We start from the raw sequence: 22,681 nt of genomic DNA on the forward strand, positions 1-22,681 counted from the left end.
GTGCAGCCGTCAGCGGCCCCGGGGCGCGCCAGTCCCCACACTCACCCAGCCCCCACTCTGTTTGCAGCGGCAGGTGCACGCGGCGGCCGGAGGCCGTCCCGCCCCCGAGGCGTTTCTGTGATAGCATTTCCAACCCCTACTAACGTGGGCGCCCTCCCCCTCCGAACTTCAAAAGGGCAAGACCTCTCCTCACTCACTGCTGAAACCAAGAGCACAATCCCACGCAGAGAAGAGTGTGTGTCTGCTCGACCAGCCTGCACCCCTCCCGGGACCACTGTCTTCGTCTGCCTTTGTCTGAGAGGACCTGACGGGAAACACCCGATGAAGATGTCCGCCGAAAGCCGAGCCGAGTGTGCTTGCGAGACCGGCGCCCTGGCGTCGCGTGGGGGTCCCGATAGGGGTCCCGCTTCGTGACCTTCCTGCAGAACAAGTCGAGGACGCCACCTTGTAATCGGCTCTAAATTTCAGGTCGTGTTCGTGACGGATTTGGACACCACACTTCCTTTTTAAAATACCTTTGTGTCCCTAGTTAACCAGAGAGAGAGGGTCTCGTACGGTCTCTCCGACATCGTTAGCGGTGTACATTCAGCCCCTGGTTGTTTATTTTTGTCTGGTGTCCTGTGAGTGTCGCGCACAGACTCGGCACGGAGAGCAGCGCGGGCCGGGCACAGGCTGCTGCGGGTCTCGGGCTCACGGGGACCGGCAGCGTGTCCCCGGGCCCCTCTCCTCCTGCCCCGCCCTCCCTGCCTGCTCAGTGGGGTTTCTCCTCTCACTTGGGTCTCCTTGTGAAGTTGGGGGGGTCTGTGACAGCAGCCCAGCACCAGCCCACGCCCACCCCGCCGCCAGGGCCTCTCGTCAGGAGCGGCCTGTCCTGTGCTTGGGTAGTGAGTCCGTTACTTGTGTATGAAACAATGTACAAATCAATGTTTTGAAAATAATGATCTCAAACTTTCTAAGTTAAATTTTAAAAAATTTGATCGTTTGCCATATGGGGTGGGTTAACTCTTAGACTCGCATGCTGTAGAAATGCTCAAGTGTGCATAGAGGACTCAGTCCTTAGATGTTTTCTTTCCAGAAATAATCTCTTTCAAGTTGTAACCATTACGGCTCTATCGCTGCTACTCTGCACGCACTGGAAGCAGTACAGTACACAGCTCGACACGCTTGAGTAGCAGGATAAATCACTGTTTTCTTTATTTCTTTATAAAAAACAAGTCCTGTCCCAAATGATCGCCGTTGGACTCTGGGGGGGCAGGGGCGGGGCCCGGAGACGCTGGCCCTCCTCCATCCACTCTGCACGGCCCGTCTCCCAAGAAACCAGCCCCCTGCACCCGAGGCGCCACTTTTCTAGTCCGCAGACCTCCCCGGTCTCCTCTGAGCCTTGTCCGCAGCAGCGAGTGGACGGGCCGCCGGCCGCCCCCGAGCACACCCAGGGCGGCACGGAGCCTCCTGGGCAGGCTGCCCGGCCCGGCCTGGCGGGACTCGGCGGGAGCCTCTCCGTCCACGTCCACACCCTGTAGAGCTGTCTGCACCGCCCTCCCCTTTTGTATTTAATTTTCAGTCTCTGTACTGCAAGGGAGCTGGAACAAGGTAGACCCTGTATTAAGCTGTACTGTTATTTAAGATGTAATAAAGCAGTTTGACACGAGGGACTCGGGCGTGGCTGCTCCTTCGCAGGCAGGTGGGTGGGGTGGTCATCCCTGCACAGTCGGGTCTGCAGCGGCCCCAGCCACCCCTGGCTGCCCATCCTCCTGCCAGATCTGTCCCCTCCACAGAGAGGACACGGAAGGTGATAGGGCATTTCGCCAGCGTGGCCACAGCAGCCCTGTCCACCCCCAAGCTCTCCCAGGGACAGCCCCCCCCACCGCACCCTTCATCCGTCTGAGCAGGAACTGTGTCCACTAGAAAAAGGGGGGGACTGCCACTGAAGTCAGAGTCTTCAGGAGCTGGTTTGAGGCAAGGAAGGCAACCCCCCTCCCCCTCCACCCCTGCCACAGAGGTGTGGCAAGGTACCCATGGTTCTCAGGGTCAGATGGTGGAACTTCCTCCTGAGTTTGAGACGTGCTGGGGGTGGGGGGGTACTGCCCTCTACTCTGGACCACAGCCATGGCACTGGCAGGCAGGTGGCCACCGCAGCCATGGCTGGACCTGAGCCAGCCCCGCGGTGACCACGGTGTCCACGGTGTCCACTTGTGCTATGTCCACACCACTGCAACCAGGCACAGCTTCCCTCTGTCTCCAGTGCCGAGCTGTGCCTGGCACCTGGCCTTGGCCTCATCGGCCCCTCTTCTCACCTTGGAATCCTCGTTGAAAACTGCACAGCCCTGGCCAGGTAGTGCGGGGTCAGAGCGTCATCCCCAAACACCAGGGTGGTGGTGGGTCCCCCGTCAGGGTGCACTCCAACCCAGCCAGCCGACAAGTGCATCAGTGAGTGGGGCAGCAGATTGATGTTTCTCCCCCTTGCCCTATTCTCAAATCAATGAGTTAAAGAAAAAACTTGCGGACGGCCAAGGCACCTTGTGAAAATTCCAGGGGCACTGCACACGTGGTGCTGGGGTGAGCGGCCCTCAGCCTCAGTGCCCCACCGGGGCTGTGCCGCAGTCGCCTCGCCCAGGGCCCTTCGAGACTTCGGGCAGCGTGCACCCTTCTGGCAGCCCCGTGGGAAGGGACACAGGGCCCAGCCGAAGGTTTTTCTGTGGACTGAATTGTGCACCTGGCACTCAGCTCGTCTGCACAGAAAGGTGCTGCCCCCAACCAGCCCCACAGGTGACCAGCAAGTGCACTACCCTAGACATTCTCCTTGGGGGAGGGCCAGGTCAAGCCAGGCAGGAGGGGCTGGACTTCTCCCAAGCCCGCTGGCTGGACACCAGAACCTGGGGGATAAACAAGCCAACCTCCGGGTAGCCCGAGACACGCACCTCCTGCCCAGAACCTCTGCCCCTCCCTGCCCCTCAGGCTGCTGTTGGTTCCCCTTTTGGGTGCTCCAGCCAGGCACAGCTGCAGCCAACCTCCTCAGAGTTGGGAGCAGGACCCCGAAGTGAGGCACCCCTTCCACTCTGCATCTGAGGGCCTGGGGCACCCCCAGCTGCACCCAAATCCAGGGTGCCCCACAACCTGTTCCACACCTCCAGGGTGCAGGTTCCCTGCTCCCCTGACCAGTCGCCCCACCCACTCTGCTGTCCTCCATCATTTAGCCATCAGAAGAGGGTTTGTTGCCCGCTTTGTCCGTGTGCAGCTTAACCAATGTGGAGCCACATTTAAGAAAAATACCAGATTATGATAAGATAGAGCGCCGACTACAGGGGAAAGCTAGTACTGCTTAGCCAGAAGGGAGGACAACTCGGCTTTCCCAGGCCCCTGAGCAGCTGGAGGAAGGGCCCCCGCCCCACACCACCCAAACTGGCCTGATGAGCGTCCCTCCTGCCCGTCCCCACCCCCGTCTGTGTACTGCCGGCCTTCCCTCTCCACACCATAGCCTGACTCAGCCTTTGGAGTCAGACCAAGGAGCACTTCCTCTAGGGGCCTTCCAGATGCCCCAAGGCACACCCCCCATATGGGCCTTGCTACTGCTGGTCAGCCCTTTGGGTCTGCATGTGAGCTTCCGCCTCTGAGTCCCCGGGGCTGCCCTGGGGCTGGAAGGGGGTCTGGTCACGAAGCTTTCCCATCTTTGAAAGGAGGCGCTCCTGCCAGCCTCTCAAGTCCATGGTGGACAGAGGGTTGCCATGGTTACACACACCTGCACCAATCCTCTTCAGAGAGGGCAGATACCCAGCAAGGGTGCCTGCTCTGTCCTTGGCTAGTGACACTGCCCAGGCTCGTGCCTTGGTGCCTTCTCTGCAGACCATCCAGCTCTAGAAGCTTCTTGGCAGGCCAGGCTCAGTGTCAGGTCACAGCAAGTGCTAGGTCACGCACTGGAATTGTTATGTTAATGGATGTACCCAAAAGTGCAACTCTGTACCCAAAAAGGCATCTCCTGTGGGTGTGGCTGGCCCTCACTTTGGGGAAGAGAAGTTGGCTTTACAAAACAACACAGAGGGAAGTTACAGAGCTTGAGAAATCCCCGCAAAGTCCCGTCTGGCTTGACCCCCCTTTCACTGTGGGTACTCTCGGTACTCTCACCGCCCAGTGGTCCTGGGACAGCAGCAAGCCGTGTCCTCTTGTGTGACCAGCAGTGTTCCAGGTCAGTGGACAGCGGACCAGGAATCCCAGCCAGAGAAGACTAACAACAGTGGCGGGCGTGGGGATGCTGAGCAAGCTGGGGGCCAAGTTGCCACAGAGGGGTGGGGGGACTCCCTCTTGGGGAGACCCCAGTGTAGAAAAGGGATGATGGCTGGCACAGGGGGAGCCAGGCAGGTTACGAAGCACCCAGGTCCGTGTCCTGCGGTGCCCCTGCAGCAGCTTCTTCAGTGTGTCCCCAGCACGCTGCTGGGACCCCACGCCAGGCTGCACTGGTGGGAAACCCTCAACCCGGAGCCTCGGGAAAAGCGCCCGGGCCCCTGGGAGGCAGCAGCGCCAACAGAAGCTGCAAGGTGCGCACTGAGGCCTTGGCCCCGTCCCCTTCTCCAGGTACTCCACTCCTGGGGCGGGGGAACAGCGCCGGGGGAGTCACCCTCCAGGGGCTCCACTCAGGCCGCAGGCCCAGAGCCACTGAGGCCCAGAGCCACTGAGGCCAGGCAGTGTGAACCGACCAGCCAAGCCGCTGGAGGTGGGCGAGGTCCGCTCCCTCCGGCTGCGCCGTCAGCGCAGGAGCGCGGGTCTGTTGCAGGTGTTCACACTGAGTTTTGGTTCCCGAAACAGGTTCCTTCGATGCAGAATCTTCACGGAAACCTCGGTGGGTGGTGTCACCACTGATAGGGACGGCAGTCGGCCGGCCTAGGATTCGGGGGAGGGGAGCGGGATGGGTCAGGGGTTAGGGTCAGGGGGGAGCGGACGACCACTCGCGCTTCCGACGCGGCGGGGTGAGTGGGGACCACGAATCGCTCTCGGAGGCAGCCAGAGCCAGGCCACTCGCACTAGGACCGCCTCCCCCCCCCCCGCCCCGCGCCGGCGTTTGTGGGCGGGGCGCGTGCGCGCGGGGCCGGGCGCGCGTGCGCACTGGCAGCGCGGCGGCAGGGCTGCGAGGCGGGCCGGCGCCGCGGTCCGGGCGGCCATGGGGCGGGGGGCGGCCGCGGCGCCGGGGGGTGGCTAGCGAGGACGAGCAGCGGCGAGACGGCGGAGTCCGGGGGCTGGGCCCGGAAGGCGGACAGTCCCGCAGGCGCCCGCAGCAGCGAACGGTGAGTGCGCGCCGCCCCTCGTCCCGGCCCGCCGCCTGCGGTCGCGGGGTCGGGGCCCAGGGGTGTGGACTCCGGGAGGTGCTGGCCGCAGCCCCAGTCCCGGGAATGGGGCGTCTGCTGGACATGGGCCGGACTTGAGGGGTCGACGCCCACCCGGCCCCGGCCCCCGGGACGCTGCCGGGCGGCCTCTCCGACCTCCGTCGGGGCCTTGGGGCTCGGCGTTCATCCCGGAGGCCCTGCCGGCGGCCTAATTCCGGAGTAACCTGCTCCCTAGTCGATGCGGCCCTGGGCCCGCTCCGCGTGACCCGGGCAGTCGCCCTGGCTGCGCTCTTGGGCGGGATAAGCGAGGTGCTGTCCCGGCGCACCGGATGTCGCCCTGCGGGCGCTCCTTCCACGCATCCTGCCCCAGCCTGGGCGGCGCTGCCATCTGTCCCCTGCGCGGCGCCCACACCTTGTCCCGTGGTCACCTTTGCTCCAGCCACCGAGGGGCGGAGCGATCGTGCGCGCCCAGCTGTCCCCGGAATAGGGCTCTCGAGGTGGTTCTGAGGTTTTTGAACTTGAGGTCGGCTTGTGTTGCCAGCCCCAAACCGCGTGCGATTTACACATGGTGACAAGGGCTCCCTAGCCAGCCAAGCAACATTCCTTGGGGAGCGGAGGTGGCTGCCATATGGGAGGGGACCAGTGCCCCTGATAGTAAATAAAGCAGGAAAGAGTCAACTTCACCGAACTAGACGTTTGAGAAAAGGTAGGTGCCTCCAGCATATTGAAGAGGTGCGGGGTGGCGGCGGCGAGGGCAGGGAGTGTTTTGTGGGAGTCAGTGGCTTTTGTCTTTATTACCTGACACCGAAGCTTCTCTGAAGCCCGAGTGTCCGAGCAGTTAGAGGGGCCCGCAGGGTGGGCCCTCGGGGGTCTCCGGGCCTGCAGATGGGCCTGTGGGCAGATGGTGCTGCTGCCTTCCCCTTTGCTCTGCCCCTGACCCGCCTGGCCTTCCTCCGAGTGGCCTGCCTGGGCCCCTCCCCACAGCCCCCGCAAGGCGCGGTTTCCTGGAGCGCCCAGCCTCCGCACCTCCTTGCCAGCACCGGGCGGCTCATCGTCGTTTGTTGAGGGCGGAGCGGAGGCAACTTAACGGACTCTTCCCAGCTGTGTGCTAACTAACTAGGGAGGTTGATGCTCCTTTTTCACTCAGTATCAATGGTGTGTTTTAAAAGCTCTCACTGGATTGTCATGATCTAGGGGTGTGTGTGGCGCTTGCAGGGTTTTTGTGCCTTAAACCCTGTTACTGGGCCCCCGTGGCTCCAGTCCTGACTCCCCCACAGGCTGTTGGTGAAAGTTCAGGGCCGGCAGTGAACTTGGGCAGAGTTCGAATTTCACCTTTTAGAGCAACTAACACACCAAATGAGCTTGAATGAAATGTGAGTACCAACTCTCCATTGTCAGAAATGTGCTTTGGAGATGAATTTTAAAGTGAGTTTTCATATTTAATGTGACTTTTTCATGGATTAGTTGACTGGTCATCAAGTTAGTCTTTGCAAGTGAATGTGAATGACCTCTAGGCTGTGTGTAGTAAGGGTCTTTAAAGATGTTTTCATTGATTTACCTCCTTTTTAAAATTAACTGCTTCTTTTTTTCGCAGAGAGCCGGGGAGGGAGGGAGGGAGGAGAGGGAGAGAGACATGGATTGGTTGCCTCTCGTCCACCCCCACCAGGGACTTGGTCCTAACCTGACCTGGCCTGGGACCAGCGATTTCAGGAGGAAGCCTGGCTCCCTGAGCTCGTCTTGAACGGTCCTAAAACACAGTGGCTCCCAGGGCGGTCGGGACACGATGCAGAAAGACCCTGGGCCCTCCCAGCTGCCAGGCACTGCTCATGTGTCAGAATAGTGGGAAGTCGGTGTGGGGGAAGGGCGGGCGGGCCCTGCCGCACAGGCTCTTCAGGCCTGGCCCATGTCACCTGCAGGTGACCTCGCTGTTCCCTGAGTCTGCCTGTGTGTGACTGTCCTCACGGCAGGCAGCCCCTGGGACCGCCCTCTGCAGCCTGCCCAGGTCCCATGCTCCTCCTAGGTCATCGGTCGTCCTGAGTGCTGTGCAGTGGGGCCCTTCAGTCTGGCCCTTTCTGACGGGCCTTTCCCTCAGCGTGACTCCTCTGAGGGCCACTGAGCTGATGCAGGTCGCAGCGGACTATCCTGTGGTGGTGCCCGGCCGCCCCCCGTGCCGTGCACTCCCTGTTCGGGTTCTTACGTGAACACTGGCTTTCCTCTGGGGCGGGTGCCAGCTCGGGTGTTCAGTGTTCAAACAGAGCTGCCAGCCTGCCTCCCGGGGGACTGTGCTTTCTCATTCCCACCCTCGTGGGGGTCTGGTCTCCAAGACCCCTGGCTCTTTGTTTTCTGGGTGGTTCTGGGAGGTGTCTAGTGACATCCCCTCCCGGTGTCCACATGTACCTCCCTGTGGCCAGCACCCTTGCCCAGGCCTGTGCACTGTCCTCTCGGCTGCCCACCTCCCTGCCTGCTTCCCGGGGGGCTGTGTGGTTTCTCACTGCTGCATCGTGGGAGCTCCCTGTGTGCTCCTGACACCCGTGCCCTCTGGCAGGGGGGTGAGGGTGGGGCAGGGGCTCGGGTCTGAGCAAGGCCTGGTTTGTACCATTCTCTCCCTTTTATGGACTGTGCTTTTTACGTCATGTATAAACAGTTCTCCAAGTCCCAAATATGTCTCCCGCGCTTTCTTACAGAAGTTTTGTACTTTATCAGTTATACTAAACACAATAGATTTTGACCCATTTTGAGTTGGTCTTTGTTTAGGATGTGTAGTCTGGGGTGGGGGCTCGCTCTCTTTAAAGCCCATGGGCGTGGAAATCCAGGGCCACTTGGGAGAAGAGCTGCCCTGCCCCGCGCCACAGCCACGGGTCTGCCTTCCAGCGCTGCTGGCCGCTGCCGGGGAGAGGGCAGGTCCTAATGCGAGAGTCGTCCTTCCCTGCTTGTCTTTCCTGGTGCTGTCCGAGCTGGGCCTTCACCTTCCGTGCGGATCTAGAAGATGCTTGTGCATCTCTGCCAGACAGTCTTGTCCGGGCTCTGTGGGTGCCGAGTTAAACCTTGGGCCACTCTGGGGAGGAGCCCCCGGTTCCTCCTGTCAGTGTGTGGCTCTTTCCAGCGTGTAAGGTCTCTGTCAGGGGTGTCCAGCCTGCGGCCCAACACAGAGTTGTAAGTTTACTTAAGACGTCGTGAGACTTCTTTGTGATCACGTGCCATGGTGCATTTAATGTGGGGCCCGAGACAGCTCTACTCCTTTCAGTGTGGCCCGGAGACACCGGAGGGCGGACGCCCCTGCGCCCCCATGTGGTGCTACGCCGACATCTCGGTCTTCCGTCTGCTCTGCCCGGAGTCCTGCCTCGGCCTTCAGCCCCCTGCCAGGCAGGTGGCGTGCCCCTGGCCTGGCTCCCGAGCTCGGGAAGGGGTTCGCTTTTCACTACAGAGCAGCGTGTCGATGTGGGGATTTGGTAGGTGTTCTTTATCAATTCAGGCGTTCCTCTCTATTCCTAACTGCTGCAAGTTTTTATCATTAAGGGTCTACCTGTGCATCAACTGCTGTGATCAGGAGTTCATTCTTTCCCTTCTCACTCACCCTGTTGACTGCACCAGCCACGCGTTCTCGGAACAGACCCTGCTGGCCACGGGCTAATCCTTCTCCAACATGTGTTTGTTGGAATTGAGTCCACTTTGGAGAGCACAGACCGTCGCCCCAGGGCTCAGTGTGGCCCTTGGGACCCAGGAGCTGCATGTACAAGCCAAGAAGGCATCACTGGGGCACCGAGCTACGGAGGCCGTGCCCTGCCTCTCGCCCAGGGCAGTGCGGTGGGGCCGGAGCTGTGGGTCTCGTTCCCTTGGGGCCCGGGGCGGGGGGACCACGGGAGTGCATACGAGGGGGGGTTGTGGGGGGGCACCCTACCAGCAGACAGAGGGCCCAGGCGCTCACTGCTTTGTGCAGTGCTGAGTCTGTACAGCCACTTCTTTTAAAGTAGGGTTTGATTTTTTAATAGAGATTTTCTTTAGTTTATTCGTTTATTGGAGAGAGAGAGAGAGAAACATCTGTGTGTGGTTGCTTCTCGTGCGCCCCCAGCTGGGGACCTGGTCTGCACCCCAGGCGAGCGCCCCGCCTGGGACGATGCCCACCCTGCTGAGCTGAACTGGCCGGGCGGTGCGACTTCCTACTGATAAACTTGGACTTTGGCGGGGAGCACTGTGCAGACTGCACCCCCACCCAGGCCGCTCAGACGAGAACTGTGTCAACTGCTTTGCTCCTTTGCACGTGGGACCCATCACAGCAACACACACACCAGGAACTGGCGACTCCATAGCAACCATTTCGAGCAGTCCAGCGTCACTGGTCCTGTCTGTCACTTCTCAGGGTTGCAGCAGTCTGGCCAGCTCGTCATTCCTGCGCCATCTCGGAGTGGTGGCTTTCCGCGTCCCGGGTTACGATGTCCCCCTCTGGCTCAGGCTACGGGTCTGGTGTGGGACCATGGGGCTCAGGGCCACGCTGTCCCCTGGTGACCTCAGCTCGGAGCCCAAGCAGAGCCACTTCCTACGTTACTTCGTTAGTGGGACTTTCCGAGGCACACCTGCCTCCCCTGCAGGTGTCCGCCCTTTGCAGCCCGGGAGGCACACCCTGGCTGTGCCCTTCGGCAGGCCTTTGTCCAAGTCTCAGAAGGGGACGAGCCAAGCCTTGTTTCCCTGGGCCCAGGAAGGGGGTCTGCAGGGTCCTCTCCTTTCCCCGGGCCCTGACCCCTCTGTTGGGCCTCTCTGCCAAGTTGGCGCTGATGTCTGTCCACCTCGGTTGTGGGCAGGGGCCTGGGAGTGCCAGCCCAGCGGTGGGGCCCCGGGGAGGGCACGTCATTCGAGGGGAGAGAGCAGGACTGGGCCTGGCAGGGCGCCTGCTTCCCGCCCCTGGTCCTCAGTGCGCTCTCAGACGGAGGGGAGACACGCGGAAGGACCCACACTGCCTGCCTGTTGAGTGAAAAGTAAACACCTCTGCCCTGTGCCGGTCACAGCTGCTTTTTATGTGACCTGTCCCTTTCTTCCTCACAGACTCCACCCTCTGTCCAGGTATTTGCAGTCATTCTCTTTTTGACGCCTGGTGGCCGCAGACTGGGTGGAGGGGCCTCTCAGTGCCGGGACTGGAGTGCCGTGTGACTGGCGCCTTCCTCGGCAGGGAGGGGCTGCCTCCGGGCCTCCTGGGGACAGCTGGCGGTCTCTTCTTTTTCCAGCCTTTTCCTTTGCTTTTAGAGAGAGGGTTAGATTCGAGAGCGAAGCATGGACTGGATGCCTTCTGTGTGCGCCCAGACCTGGGGTCAAATCTGTAGCCCGACCTGCGCCCCGATGGGGAACCAAACCCAGACCCTTTCGGTTCAGGGACACTGCAGCCCCCTGAGCCACAGCGGCGGCCTCGTGACCTGCGGGCACAACGTGGGACAGCTCACTCTCGCCCGGGGTGCTGGCCTCCCAGGGTCGTGGGGAGGCCGCGTACCTGAACTCTGGTGAAGCAGGGAGCCAGGGCCGGTGTGCAGCCAAGGCCACTGCTGCTTGTTTGGAACAGGTTTTGTGACGAAGTGAACGAGTCTATCACGTTTTCATACGTCAGGCCACAGTCGGCCTGTGTCTCCAGCCAGCTGGTCTGGTGCCCTTCGGACCCGGTGGTCGTGGTGGCCGCTGCCTGGCTGCTGGTCTGTCCTGATGGTTCTGCTTCTCACGCCCCGGCTTCCTCCCAGGCTCTGCTCTGCATCCCTGCCTTTCGGCTCCTGACTGGAGGGAGGCGAGTGCCAGGTTTGGTCCTCGGGTTGCTGTCCCCGCCCCAGGGAACCTGTGTAGTACGGTCGTGTGTCCACCTGCTGACCGAGGAGGTTTCTGTGTCCAGAACATGCTGCACCTTGAGCCAGCCTTGAATATGAGGCTGCCCTGGGCCACTGACATTCACAGGGTTCAGGGAGGGCCGGGGAGGGAGGTGCCCTTTGAGCAAGGACCTGTGTGGGGGGCTGTTCCAGTCTGAGGTGTCACTGGCTTTTTTTTTGGTGTCTCTGGACACTGGCATCGTCCTCTTGGCGGAGCTCTGCCGGCTGGGACGGCTGCGTCACACAGCAGGCGTGCGTTCCACACTGCAGGAAACCCGCCCGCTGGTTCCCGAGGACCGTGCAGTGTCCCCCTCCTGGGGGTGCGGGAGGGCCCCCGGCCTCTGGGACCTTCCCAGCGCTCCACGCACGCTCACTTGTTACTTTGCAGCGGTTCTGGTTGGATGTCGGGTGGTGTCTGGTTGTGGTTGTAACTGCCGGCCTGGGGCTTCTCGTGGGCTTCTTTGGAGAGGTTGCCCACAGTTGAGGTCTGCTGCCTGTTTTTTAATAGGCTTGTTTGTTTTCTGAGTTTCCAGAGTCCTTTATATATTCCTAGAGAAAGTCCTTTGTCACATACACATTTTGCAAATATTTTCTGTCGGTCTGCAGCTTGTACCAACACTGTTCATTTTATTAACAGTGTCTCACGAAGGGTAAAATGTTTTAACTATAATGGAGTTTAGTTTCTCTTCTTGTGTGTGCTTTTTGTGTCCTGTGTGACAAAGCTCGGCCACCCTGACCGGGGGGACTGAGCGGCTGGGCACCCTCCCACGGATCGAAGGGTCACCGCTTTGCCTAGGTGCGGGTTTGGTCCAAGAGGCAGCCAGTCAATGTTTCTCTCCCTTTCTGTCCCTCAGTAAATACATGAAATCTCTTAAAATAAATAAGTGAGAAAACACTTTTCCAAGGCCAGGAAGACTTTCTCCGGCACTTTCTCCTACAAGTCTTGTAGTTTGACTTGAGCTCACTCTTGCCTGTGGGGGGTTTAACTTCATCCTTCACATGTGGCTGCCAAGTTGGCCGACCAGCGGGGAAGGGCAGTCATCTCCTGGCTGCCACCTTGCACCTTTGCGAGGGCCCGTCCTGTCCTCTGGGCAGGGTGTCTGTCTGTCTTCAGTCAGGTCAGCGCTCGGCTGTTGCGGGTCCTCTGTGGTCTGGTTTCAGAAAAGTCTGCTGTTTTCCAAGGGACGTCACTCTTTCTTTATTGAGGTGCAATTGACATCTACCACGTCCCCCTCCGAGGGGCCCTCACTTTTATTTTTATTTTTATTTTTTTTAATTTTTTAATTTTTTAGATTTTATTTATTTATCTTTAGAGGGGAAGGGAAGGAGAGAGGGAGAGAAACATCAATGTGTGGTTGCCTTTTGTGCGTCCCCTGCTGGGAATTGACCTGCAGGGAACCGGCCTGCAACCCAGGTATGTACCCTGACTGGGAATCGAACCGCGATTGTCTGGTTCACAGGCCCGCGCTCAATCCACTGAGCTACACCAGCCAGGGAGGCCCTCGCTTTTAGATAACTTGTATCTGTTGTGAGGCCGTCCCCACAGCGAGTCCATTTCAGTCTCTGGAGGTCTCAGAGGACGCCGTGTTGTCCTGCGCGGCGTCCCCGGCCCCCTGGGCGCTGCCGCAGCTCCGGACTCGTATCGGGGCAGGTTCCCGTGCTGCTTCTGCCAGTTGCTTCCCTGCGCGTTTCACATTTTAGTGACGGGACCGTGGCATTTAAATTTCAGTTTCTTATTCGTTGCTGGTGCACAGAAACAACATTGGTTTTTGTTTGTCGAATGTATCTCCTGGATCCTCGCTGGTAACCTCACCTGTTGGATGTGGTCACTGTTTGTAAACACCTCCTCGTTTGTGCCTGGATGGTCACGTCCTCTGTGTTCACTCCTCTGGGGAGTTGGGGTCGTCTCTGAGGGTCACACAGGTCAGTCTGGGCCTGCAGTGCGGGCAGTGACTGAGCTCGCGGGCACCGTGTGCAGGGTGTGGGGTCTGACGGGCCCCTGCGGCCGCCTGGGCATTTACGCGTTCCCTTTACTTGGCCTTTCTGGACTGAGGCGTTGAAAACTGCACCCAGACTCTCAGTTAACTGCCGGATCCCTGCCCGACTTGGGAGCAGTGCCGCCACCCTGTCGTGGTGGGTTCTGTTCTTTGCCTTTAGGCTCCTCTAGGTTTGTTAGAAACCGCAGTTAGATTCTTGAGTTCTTCAGCACCTCTGGGTGGAAACCGGGTAGGAAAGCGGACTCCAGTCTCCAGCCCGTCCCCTGACGGAGCAGGGGCCCCGTGCGGTGGACGTGCGGTCTGGTGCTCACCACCTGTGTCTCATTCGGTGAAGGGATCAGCACTTCTCTGACCGAAGGCCTCGTTCACCGGCGATGGAGATGGAGCCCGAGAAGGTCGGTGTGCGGAAGGGGCCGAGCGCAGACTCCTCCTACCGCTGCGCGGCGTGCCACGGGGATGAGGACACGGTGCTGGGCCGCCCCGTCCGCGGCCGGGCCAAGTCCCGCAGCCTGTCTGCCGCGCCTGCCCTGGCGGGCACGAAGGAGTTCAGGTAAGTAGGCCTCCTGGGCCGCCCGTCCCCGCCCACCCCCTCGGGGCCTGTGCTGCTGCCTCTGCACCGGCCCGCGTGGGTCCCTGCGGGGGGCTGCGGGCACACAGGCGCCCCTTCCTGGCCTGTCCTCAGTGGTGGCTGCACACTGTGGACATGGAGGCTCGGGGCTGCGGCTCCGCATCCGGCTGGGCCTGGTGGAGGGGGAAGGCCCAGTGCAGGGCAGCCGGGCAAGTGCCCCCCAGCCCCCAGGCCGGCTCTGCTGCTCTTACATAACACTTCGAGTGACAGTGCTCTGGGCCCGTGGGCTGCGGGAAATGTCGCCAGCCCGGCCTTGCCTCTGAAGCAAGGGTCCTGTGACCAGTGCCAGAGTTTGCGCAACTGCCTGTTCTGTTGCGGGGGACGGGCCTGGCGTGCTGGTGGCCAGTCAGAGGTGCCAGCAGGGGAGGAGGGCAGAGGTGCACAGAACAGGACTTTAGGTCCGCCCCCAGGCCACAGGCCCCTGCTCTGGGGCAGGTCCTTGTTCTGAGGGCGGTTCCAGGTGCGCCCAGTGTGTCTGGCTGCCGCCGCCCCGGGGCAGTGCACGCACGCAGACCTGCTCTGCAGGCCGGGCGGGGTTTCCAGGACCACACCAGCCGCAGGATGGAGCCGTGTGGACGCAGACAGCGCTGTGGGTCTGAGGCACGCAGCCTGCACGGCCCCTGCCAGAGCGTCACCGCTGTCCCCTCCTCTCCCTGCAGGAGGACGCGCTCTCTGCATGGGCCGTGCCCAGTGACCACCTTCGGGCCGAAGGCCCGTGTGCTGCAGAACCCCCAGACTGTCATGTGAGTGCGCCGGGCTGCCCCTGGGGCGTCCGCCGGGGCCGCCGTGTCGCAGGGGGGTTTGGCGCTGGGAGTGAGAAGCCACGTGAACCGTGGGTGGGGCGGGCCGGCTGTGCCCAGGTGCGTCTGTCTGTCTTTTTAGTGGAAGCTCTAGGAAGAGGAATGACACGTTTTGCACTTGTGCGTTTGGTGGGTCTAAGTGTCTCTTCTTTGATTCTCCTCAGTGCCAGACCCCAGCCTGTCCTGGCTTCCAAGTTTGAGGCAGACTCTGCCCACAGGCGCTGCATTTGCGCAAGAGCAGTGGCCTCGGCCGAGGGGTGTGGCCAGGGCCCGGCTGCGCCCACGGTGGCTGCACGGTGCCTGCGGAGACACTGTTCCAACACTGAGCGATCAGGGCGATTTCCTTGGGCTTGAAAAGCGGGCTCCCCCAGTCCAGGCCCCACCCCACCCCACCCCAGCGTGCAGGGGCCTGGCTGTGTGGTCTCTTCCGAGAAACACTAACGTGCTGTTTCTGATCTTGGTGCTTCATGTTTTAAAAATGTCAGAACTCCTTCTCAGCTCTGGTGGCCATGCCTGGCTCCTGTGGCAAGCTCACCCCCACAGGGTCCCCAACTCCGGGGCAGCCGTGGTCGCAGGGGAGGGGCCACCAGCCCCTGTGCTTAGGCCACCGACCCATCTGAGGGTCTTTGCTTCTCAGCCCCAGCCAGTGTGGGGCCTGGCGGCTGCCTGAGCCACCCCTGCCAGGCTGCCCACAGAACCGCAGGGCAGACTGGGCGTGGACACTGGGTCCCCCCGGGAGGGCCTGGCTGCCCCCTCCCGGCCGAGGGCCGGACGCTGTGACAGCAGCTCTGGTGGTTGTGTCCCTGCCTGCCCAGGTGCTGTCTGGTCGTTGGGTCCTGATCCCGCCTTTGCCCCATCCTGCCCCTCTGGTGCCCGCACAGCAGACCCCCAGTAACCCGGCCACCCTGGTGCCCCTTTGCCCTGCAGCCTTGCTCTCTGCCCGAGCCAAGACTGGCACTGCCATGGCCTCTCACCCGCTGCCTCCAGGCCCCTCCCTGCAGCACTTTGGGCCAAGGTCAGAGCCCCCTCGTTCCCTTCCCAGCCTCTGTGCCACCCCGAGGGCCTCTCAGCCTCTCACCCCAGTGAGCCACCGCTCCCTCCAGGCCGAGCCTGTGGTTACCATCTGTGTGTTTTGGCCTCATGAACCTCGAATCGGGGCCCAGGCCAGCATCTGAGCTGCTCCCTGAGGCCAGGTGGGGTTGTTGGAGGTGCTCCAGGTAGAGTGTCTTCAGGGCAGTGGGTGGAAGTTGAGAGGAAGCGGCTCTGGCCTGCTAGGCCCCGCGCCTGCACCGTCTGTGCAGGCTGTCATCTTCGGTGGGAGGGAACGGGACTCCGGTGCAGGGGCCTGACTCTTCCCTGATGTTCACAAGTGAGGCGCAGCAGGGAGGCCGATGTGGGGGCTTCGCTTCCTGTGAAGCAGAACCTCACCACGGACTCGGGTGTCCTTTCTCTCACGTGGAGTTCCAGCTTGTCCCGGGCTGGCCGGGGACGTGCGTGTGACTTAAACAGTGGTCGGAGTCATAGCAAGGGGCCCTGCCTGGGACGCCCTCTGAGTGAGGGTGTGCGTGGCCACGCCCCACAGCAGCCCACGCAGCACCCAGACCAAGGCCAGGGCTCGTGGCTGTCCTTCCCAGTCAGGGCCCTGCTTGCTTCCTGAAAACATCGTTAGAGCAGTTTTGGGTTCACAGCATTGTTGAGGGGCAGGTACAGAGACTTCCCACCAGCCCCCCACACACACACACACACGGCAGCCACCACTCTCAACGTCCCCACAGAGGGTGCCTATGTCACAGCAGATGCCACCGTCACCCAGGGGCACCCCTTACATTAGGGTCCCTCCGTGCTGTGCATTCAGCAGTTTGCACAGAGGCGCCCTGACCCGTGCTCCCCGGGATGATCATGAAGGAGTCTCACTGCCCCCAGGCCCTTCTGCCGACTTTAAACTGGGCAACCGCAGCTGCAGAAGGGACGCGCCAGCTGAGTCGCCCGCGCAGTGGTCTGGGCGTGGGCTGCACCCCATGCACGCGCCTGCGGGAAGCCCAGTCTGAGGGTGCACAGTGTCTCCAGGGCACAGCCCCTGTTGCCGTTCCGGGCGTCGGTGGGAAGCCACACCCTCTGCTGTGTGTGGGGAAGAGGTGAGGGCGAGGGGAGGGGACGGAACCAGGGGCCCCTAGCAGGGCAGCTCCAGGAGCTGCCTGAGGGACGAAAGGGACACGTCAGTGTGAGGCCGGGACCTCGAAGGTGAGCTGTGGGTGCGGCAGGCAGCAGGTGCCTGCGAGACTCGGCTCCTGAGTGAGCAGGGCCTTCCAGGTGAGACCAGCACCTGGAGGGAGGGAGGCCGGCCACTCCGGCCGTGGCCAGTGCAGCCGTGGGGCACGTACAGGACCCGACGGGCGCAGTTGAGGGTGCGAGTGCTGTGTCCGTCCTGGTGGGAACGCTTCTCTCCCCTCAAAGGCACATCCAGGATCCCGCCAGCCAGCGGCTGACGTGGAGCAAGTCCCCGAAGAGTGTGCTCGTCGTCAGGAAGATCCGGGACGCCAGCCTGCTGCGGCCCTTCAAGCAGCTCTGTGCGTACCTGATGGAGGTGAGCAGGACCCCACCGCAGTGTCAGGGTCACGGAGGGGCCCGGGCCCACGTTTCGGGCGTGTGTGGTGCAGGGCAGTGTCCGGAGGCCGCACAGGTGCGGCTGACGCACCTGCCCGTCCCCAGGAGAAGGACATGGTTGTGTATGTGGAGAAGAAGGTTCTAGAAGACCCCGCCATCGTGGGCGACGACAGCTTCGGACCAGTGAAGAAGAAGTTCTGCACCTTCAGAGAAGGCAAGCCCCTGGGGCCTGTGCCTGTGGGAGCACCTGGCACTCCGGCCCCGCGCGGGCTCTGATGGCAGGTCTTGTTCTGCTCCCTAGACTATGACGACATCTCCAACCAGATCGACTTCATCATCTGCCTGGGTGGGGACGGGACCCTGCTGTACGCCTCCTCGCTTTTCCAGGTGTGGGCCCCCACCGGTTGGCCACCCCACGGTGTCACACCGCAGGGCCGCCAGTTGTCTGGCGTGCTAACTCAGACACTGCTGTGGATTGGCCGGTTGGCCAGGCGCTGGGCCCGTTTCTCCCAGTGCTTTGAGCTGGAGCCAGCAGCAGCACGGGCCAGCTCTCGGGGTGTGGGTGAGGGGCCCTGGGCGGCACCAGAGGGTGGGGGTCTGCAGGGGCCCAGGGGTTGTCCTGAGTGCTGCAGGGCTCCTGCAGGGGGCAATCGGTGGTCAGGCCTGGAGGCCACTAGAGAGGCCCTGGAAGTGGGCAGGGCGCCCTCTCCACCACTCCTGGCCTTGCTGACCTCGGCAGTCACGCCACGTCAGCCCAGCCCCTCACCCCTGCCAGGCGCCGACCCTGGGGCACCTGTGGTCGGGTGACTTGTGGGTGGACTGGCTGCTAAGTCGTTGCCCCATCGTCTCACAGGGCAGCGTGCCTCCAGTCATGGCATTCCACCTGGGCTCCCTGGGCTTCCTGACCCCCTTCAACTTTGAGAACTTTCAGACCCAAGTCACACAGGTGATCCAGGGTGAGTTGCCGCGCTCTGGAGCCCACATGCGACTCCGGACCTGGCCTTACCGTCTCCCTAGTTTTGTGTGGTTGTCGTTTTTTGCTCAGTCCTCCTATCCGGCCCCCACCCCACCCCACCAGAGTTGGGGTTTTTAATGGTGTGCAGAGCAATATTCGAGTCCTTCAGGACTCAGAGGCTTGCGAGTTTTGACTGATTTGGACGTCTGTCCCTGCGTTGGGCAGGCTGAAGCCACTGCCTCTGCTGAGCAGCAGGGAGCGTCTCAGGGCGAGGGTGCTGCCCTCCCTTCGGGGGAAGAGAGGCGAGGGCTCCCGGGGGGGGGGCTGTGACCTGCCTGTGCCCCCAGGGAATGCAGCTGTTGTTCTCCGGAGCCGGCTGAAGGTCAAGGTTGTGAAGGAGCTCAGAGGGAAGAAGACTGCCACCCCCAACGGGGTCAGTGAGAACGGGGTGCTGGCTTCAGACCGAGACGCAGAGGCCGGAAAGCAGGTCCTGCAGTACCAGGTCTGTGGCCACAGCCTCCGCTGGGCCCCCAGGGAGGGGTGCGTGATCGCTGTCGTTGGACCCCAAGGGAAGCTCCCCACCCCGTCCTCAGGACCTCCCAGGGGCAGCACGGAGGCCTGTAGGGCAGGCCCACCCAGAGGTGCTGCCCAGCCCTCAGCAGGCGGCCTCCCTGTCCCCCAGGTCTTGAACGAGGTGGTGATCGACAGAGGCCCCTCCTCCTACCTGTCCAACGTGGACGTCTACCTGGACGGGCACCTTATAACCACGGTGCAGGGCGATGGTATGTGGGCGTCGGGTCTGTCCTGGGTGCCCTGGGCATGCGTGGCCGGGGCGGTTCGTGGAGAGTGACCCCACAGCCTGTCCCTCAGGTGTCATCGTGTCCACCCCGACCGGCAGCACGGCGTACGCGGCGGCAGCTGGGGCCTCCATGATCCACCCCAACGTGCCGGCCATCATGATCACACCCATCTGCCCCCACTCTCTGTCCTTCCGGCCCATTGTGGTCCCCGCAGGGGTCGAGCTGAAGGTCAGAGCCCACTTCTCCACCTTCTCTGGTTTGACTCATTGCCTGGGGCCGACGGCACTGACCACTGGCTCTGGCCCAAAGTGGCCACACCTCCTCGTGCCCCCCACCTCTGACCCTGGTGCCCCCAGGCTGTGGGCCGCACCTTGCCGGGTGCCAGACGGGCCTCCCTTCTGTCCTCGGGGCTCCTGCTGCCGTAGGTCACATTGCACGGGGGGCTGTGTTGGGAGCTGGGCCAGCCCCTCCAGACATAGTCTCCGTCCCCACAAAGCAGCCCGTCCACGTTGGGTGGGGGCAGGGTGAGCTCTGGGGACTGGGGCTGTGTGTGCAGAACTCTCAGAAAGCTGCAGCCAGCCGCCTGGCCGTCCAGCTGTGTGTTCCAGCTGTGTGTGGGTGTCTGGAGACTCTGGGCCTGGGTGGACATCTGTCTTCTGTCCCTCAGGGCCGATGTCAGTGAGAAACTGTTAATGCCTTCACAGCCTGGAACTGGTCTTGGCCTGGAGTGGGTTTCACGGTTCCCCCCGGCTGAGGCCACCGTCCCAGGCAGGGGCCTGAGGGGCTTGGCTGCACACACACAAGCCCACACCTGTCCTGCTTGGCCCCTTCAGATCATGCTGTCACCGGAAGCAAGAAACACCGCCTGGGTGTCCCTGGATGGACGAAAGAGGCAGGAGATCCGCCACGGAGACAGGTGGGTGGGCGTGGGCTGGAACAGGGTGTGAGGAGTTGGGTGTGTACTGGCCTGCTGCCCTCGTCCCCGTGCCATGGGTGACGTATGCCCCGTAGGCACAACTTGTCACCAAGAGTCCAGAGGGGTCCTTGTCTCACACTGTCACATCCGGCAGCCCGTGCCTGTCGGGCCGCCCATTAGCAGGTTGCTGTGTACGGTGCCTGGCTTCTCTGCCCCCTTGTCCTCTGCGTGCCCCTTGGGGTCTCCTCCAGGGACTGGGGTGGGCCGTGTGGCTCCGTACCAGGATGTGCAGCACCACTGGGGTCTCGGCCAGGCCGAGGAGCCAGGCCCAACGTGGCTGGCTCCTTGCTGGTGAGGGCGGGCAGATGGAGGGTCGTCAGTGGGCTGGGCGGGCGAGGGCTCAGTGTGCGGCGTTGCGCCCCCAGCATCAGCATCACTACCTCGTGCTACCCGCTCCCCTCCATCTGCGTCCGAGACCCCGTGAGCGACTGGTTCGAGAGCCTGGCCCAGTGTCTGCACTGGAACGTCCGCAAGCGGCAGGCGCACTTCGCAGACGAGGAGGCCGAGGAGGAGGAGGAGGACTAGCTGGTGCCCGTTGCACACCTGTCGTCCCCGGTCACACACCCACGTGGGCGTCAGCTGTCACGTCACTTATGTCTGTAGTCAGAGAAGCAGCCCAGAATCTGCCTTTTGTCGACCAGATCAGCTGTTTTTAATATTTTAAATCTGACCTCTTTTTGCATTTCTAAATAAGCCAAGTAAGCGACAAGCAGAGCTTGGAAAGCCACGCCGCTCACCCGTGTGTCCGCCGGAACCTGTCGCTGGGGACCCCAAGCCTTCGTAGCTCCTGCTGGGGGAGCTCCGTGCATCAGCCTGCTGCGTGGAGAGGGCTCGGGGCGGGTCCGTCCTTTGGTGCAGAAGTGCCTGTCTCACGGCCAGAGGGCTTCCTCCAGCCACACGCTTTCCCCAGCCCTGCACCTGCCCCTCCGTCCTTTCTGGGGGACGGCAGCTGAAGAGCTGCTGGGAAGCGAGTGCAGGGTGGCAGGCAGACAGGTCCCCTCCCTCCCATGCGGTCCCCGGGCCCTTTTACCCCCTGCTTTGGCATCACAGGGCAGCAGAGCGTCACACCGTGGCCCGTGAGCCTGGTGTTGGCTGGGTGAGAGGTCAGCCCACACACATTCCTCATGCGTCGGAGCCGCACCCCCACAGGCTGGAAGGCATTTCCAACCCTGTGTGAACTTTCTGGACTCTCAGACTCTGTGACCTGCTGTGTCCGCATTCTGTCCTGCACACTCGGAACGTGATTTCAGAGAGAAGGCCCAATACCGGCCTGAAGCCGAGCCACATTCTGTGTTTGTTCTGTGTGAGGGGCATGGGACCATCTGTCCAGTCCGGCATGGCCACTGTGGGGGGGTCTCAGTTGGGAAGCCATGTGGCTTCTCAGTTGTTACAAGCCAGCTGGTGTGGAGATGGGGGTGGTGGTGTTCACACGGGTCTTTGGGCTACAGGGACAGCCGGTCATTCTAGCCACTGCTCCTCCTGGCCTGGTGCCTGAACAAGTGCGAGCACATGCATGTGAGTTTGTCATGTGGGGCTGGAGCTGGTGTGGAGCTGGGTTGGAGACCAGGCTGGGCTTGCACGTGGCCTTGGCCCCTCACCCAGCAGCCACCCAAAGCCCAGGCCTGTTCCGGTTCACTGATGTCGCCCTGAGCAGTGAGCTCACCTGCCAGACTGGGGCAAAGGGAAGGGCTGGGTGCCCTCCCTGGGCCTCACGTCGGCAGTGACGTGTGGGGCTGTGCCATGCCCACTCGGGGGACACGTGCCCTGATCTTGTGCGTGTATGAAGGCGCCCAGGGCCATGCATTCGGTCACCCTTGGCTGGGTCGCCGAGGCACTGGCCCTGAAGCCAGAGCACCATCTCCATCGTCCGCAAGTGATGAAGTGCCGTCCCCTCCCTTGTCCCTGTTGAGGCACCTCAGCGTTTGGAGCGCGGCGGTGCCTGGCGCTAGACCTGGAGGTGTGCTCTTACTGTCCCCCATGCACCCAGCCCCTGGCTTCAGGGGCAGAAGTGTGGCATTTGGACACGATCACTTGTTTAGACAGAAAGGCAAGTGTGAGCCCAGGCCTGAAGCAGCGGGGCGGGGGGGTGATCGAGAACGCTTTGGATTCTTTTGAAGTAAATTCTTAATGTTTCATATTGTTAATACTCTTAAAATTTATTAAATGTTGTTGAAAGCCTTATTACTATTTTCAGATCCTTTCAATAAATACACTTGTTTTAAGAGTTGGGTCGATACCTTTCTTTGGTTCTTTGTAACCACCCCAAAGACAGGCAGGGGGCTGGGTCCCCCAGAGCTCACGCTCTGGGCACGTGGGGGGGGAGGCGGGGTCCTGCCCCAGGTGCTGTCTGCCTTGCTGTGGACACTGGCAGGCCCAGGGTTGGGCAGGTGTCTCCCCCCAAGGGGCTTGCATGCAGGGCCTCACAGGGGTGGCCAGTGTTTTGGCATCTCTGGGCCACACTGGAAGAGGAGTTGTCCTGTGTCATACATTAAGTACACATACACTAACAAAAACTGGTAAAAAAAAAAAAGTTTCCGCTTTTGTGTGGGGCCTCACATATAGCCATCCTGGGCAGAAAGGACCTGCTAAGGGTGTGGTTCTGTGGGGAGGGGCTGAGAGGCCTCGGTCCCCCAGGCCCATGGGCCCTCACCCGGTTCCATCCAGGCCATTTGGAGTTGACTGGGGCTTTGGGACAGACCCTAGAGCACCTCCACTGCTCCTTCCCTGGTTCTGCCGGTGGGGTGTGGGGCACAGCTTTGCTGGGACCCACCT

The 22,681-nt window shown here is 61.8% G+C and overlaps 2 protein-coding genes across 13 annotated transcripts in view; both read left to right on the forward strand.

Moving 5' to 3' along the window:
* GNB1 (G protein subunit beta 1) overlaps positions 1 to 1,648 on the forward strand; it is a 48,340-nt gene extending 46,692 nt beyond the window's left edge. For 6 of the 7 annotated variants that reach the window (XM_037146929.2, XM_037146931.2, XM_037146927.2 and 3 more), the window contains one exon: positions 68 to 1,648. The gene's annotated coding sequence lies outside the window, so the exon portion shown is untranslated. The remainder of the gene's footprint in view (positions 1 to 67) is intronic. The other variant, XM_037146932.2, reaches the window with a different exon arrangement.
* Positions 1,649 to 4,075: 2,427 nt separating this feature from the next.
* NADK (NAD kinase) lies at positions 4,076 to 22,001 on the forward strand. 6 transcript variants are annotated; one of them, XM_037146925.2, is made up of 12 exons: positions 4,076 to 4,180; positions 13,481 to 13,696; positions 14,434 to 14,517; positions 17,029 to 17,158; positions 17,284 to 17,392; positions 17,480 to 17,565; positions 18,032 to 18,134; positions 18,481 to 18,635; positions 18,816 to 18,915; positions 18,992 to 19,161; positions 19,767 to 19,849; positions 20,275 to 20,523. In XM_037146925.2, exons 2-12 carry the CDS (start codon positions 13,521 to 13,523, stop codon positions 20,432 to 20,434), a joined length of 1,356 nt encoding a protein of 451 aa, XP_037002820.2. In that variant the 5' UTR covers positions 4,076 to 4,180; positions 13,481 to 13,520; the 3' UTR covers positions 20,435 to 20,523. The 6 variants fall into 6 exon arrangements, with proteins under 6 accessions (XP_037002820.2, XP_037002819.2, XP_037002821.2 ...); XM_037146924.2 differs by lacking the exon at positions 4,076 to 4,180 and adding an exon at positions 5,107 to 5,273; XM_037146926.2 differs by lacking the exon at positions 4,076 to 4,180 and adding an exon at positions 5,825 to 6,018.
* Positions 22,002 to 22,681: the final 680 nt, after the last annotated feature.

The sequence above is a fragment of the Artibeus jamaicensis genome, unplaced genomic scaffold (genome assembly GCF_021234435.1).
Source record: "Artibeus jamaicensis isolate MK-2021 breed Jamaican fruit bat unplaced genomic scaffold, CSHL_Jam_final scaffold_847, whole genome shotgun sequence".
Taxonomy (NCBI): Eukaryota; Metazoa; Chordata; class Mammalia; order Chiroptera; family Phyllostomidae; genus Artibeus; species Artibeus jamaicensis.

What these genes read in the sequence shown, in the direction of transcription:
- NADK (XM_037146921.2), top strand. An exon ending in TCTGTGCGTACCTGATGGAG is followed by an intron (nt 17,159 to 17,283) that starts GTGAGCAGGACC and finishes GCCCGTCCCCAG; the next exon opens with GAGAAGGACATGGTTGTGTA. An exon ending in CCGCAGGGGTCGAGCTGAAG is followed by an intron (nt 19,162 to 19,766) that starts GTCAGAGCCCAC and finishes TGGCCCCTTCAG; the next exon opens with ATCATGCTGTCACCGGAAGC.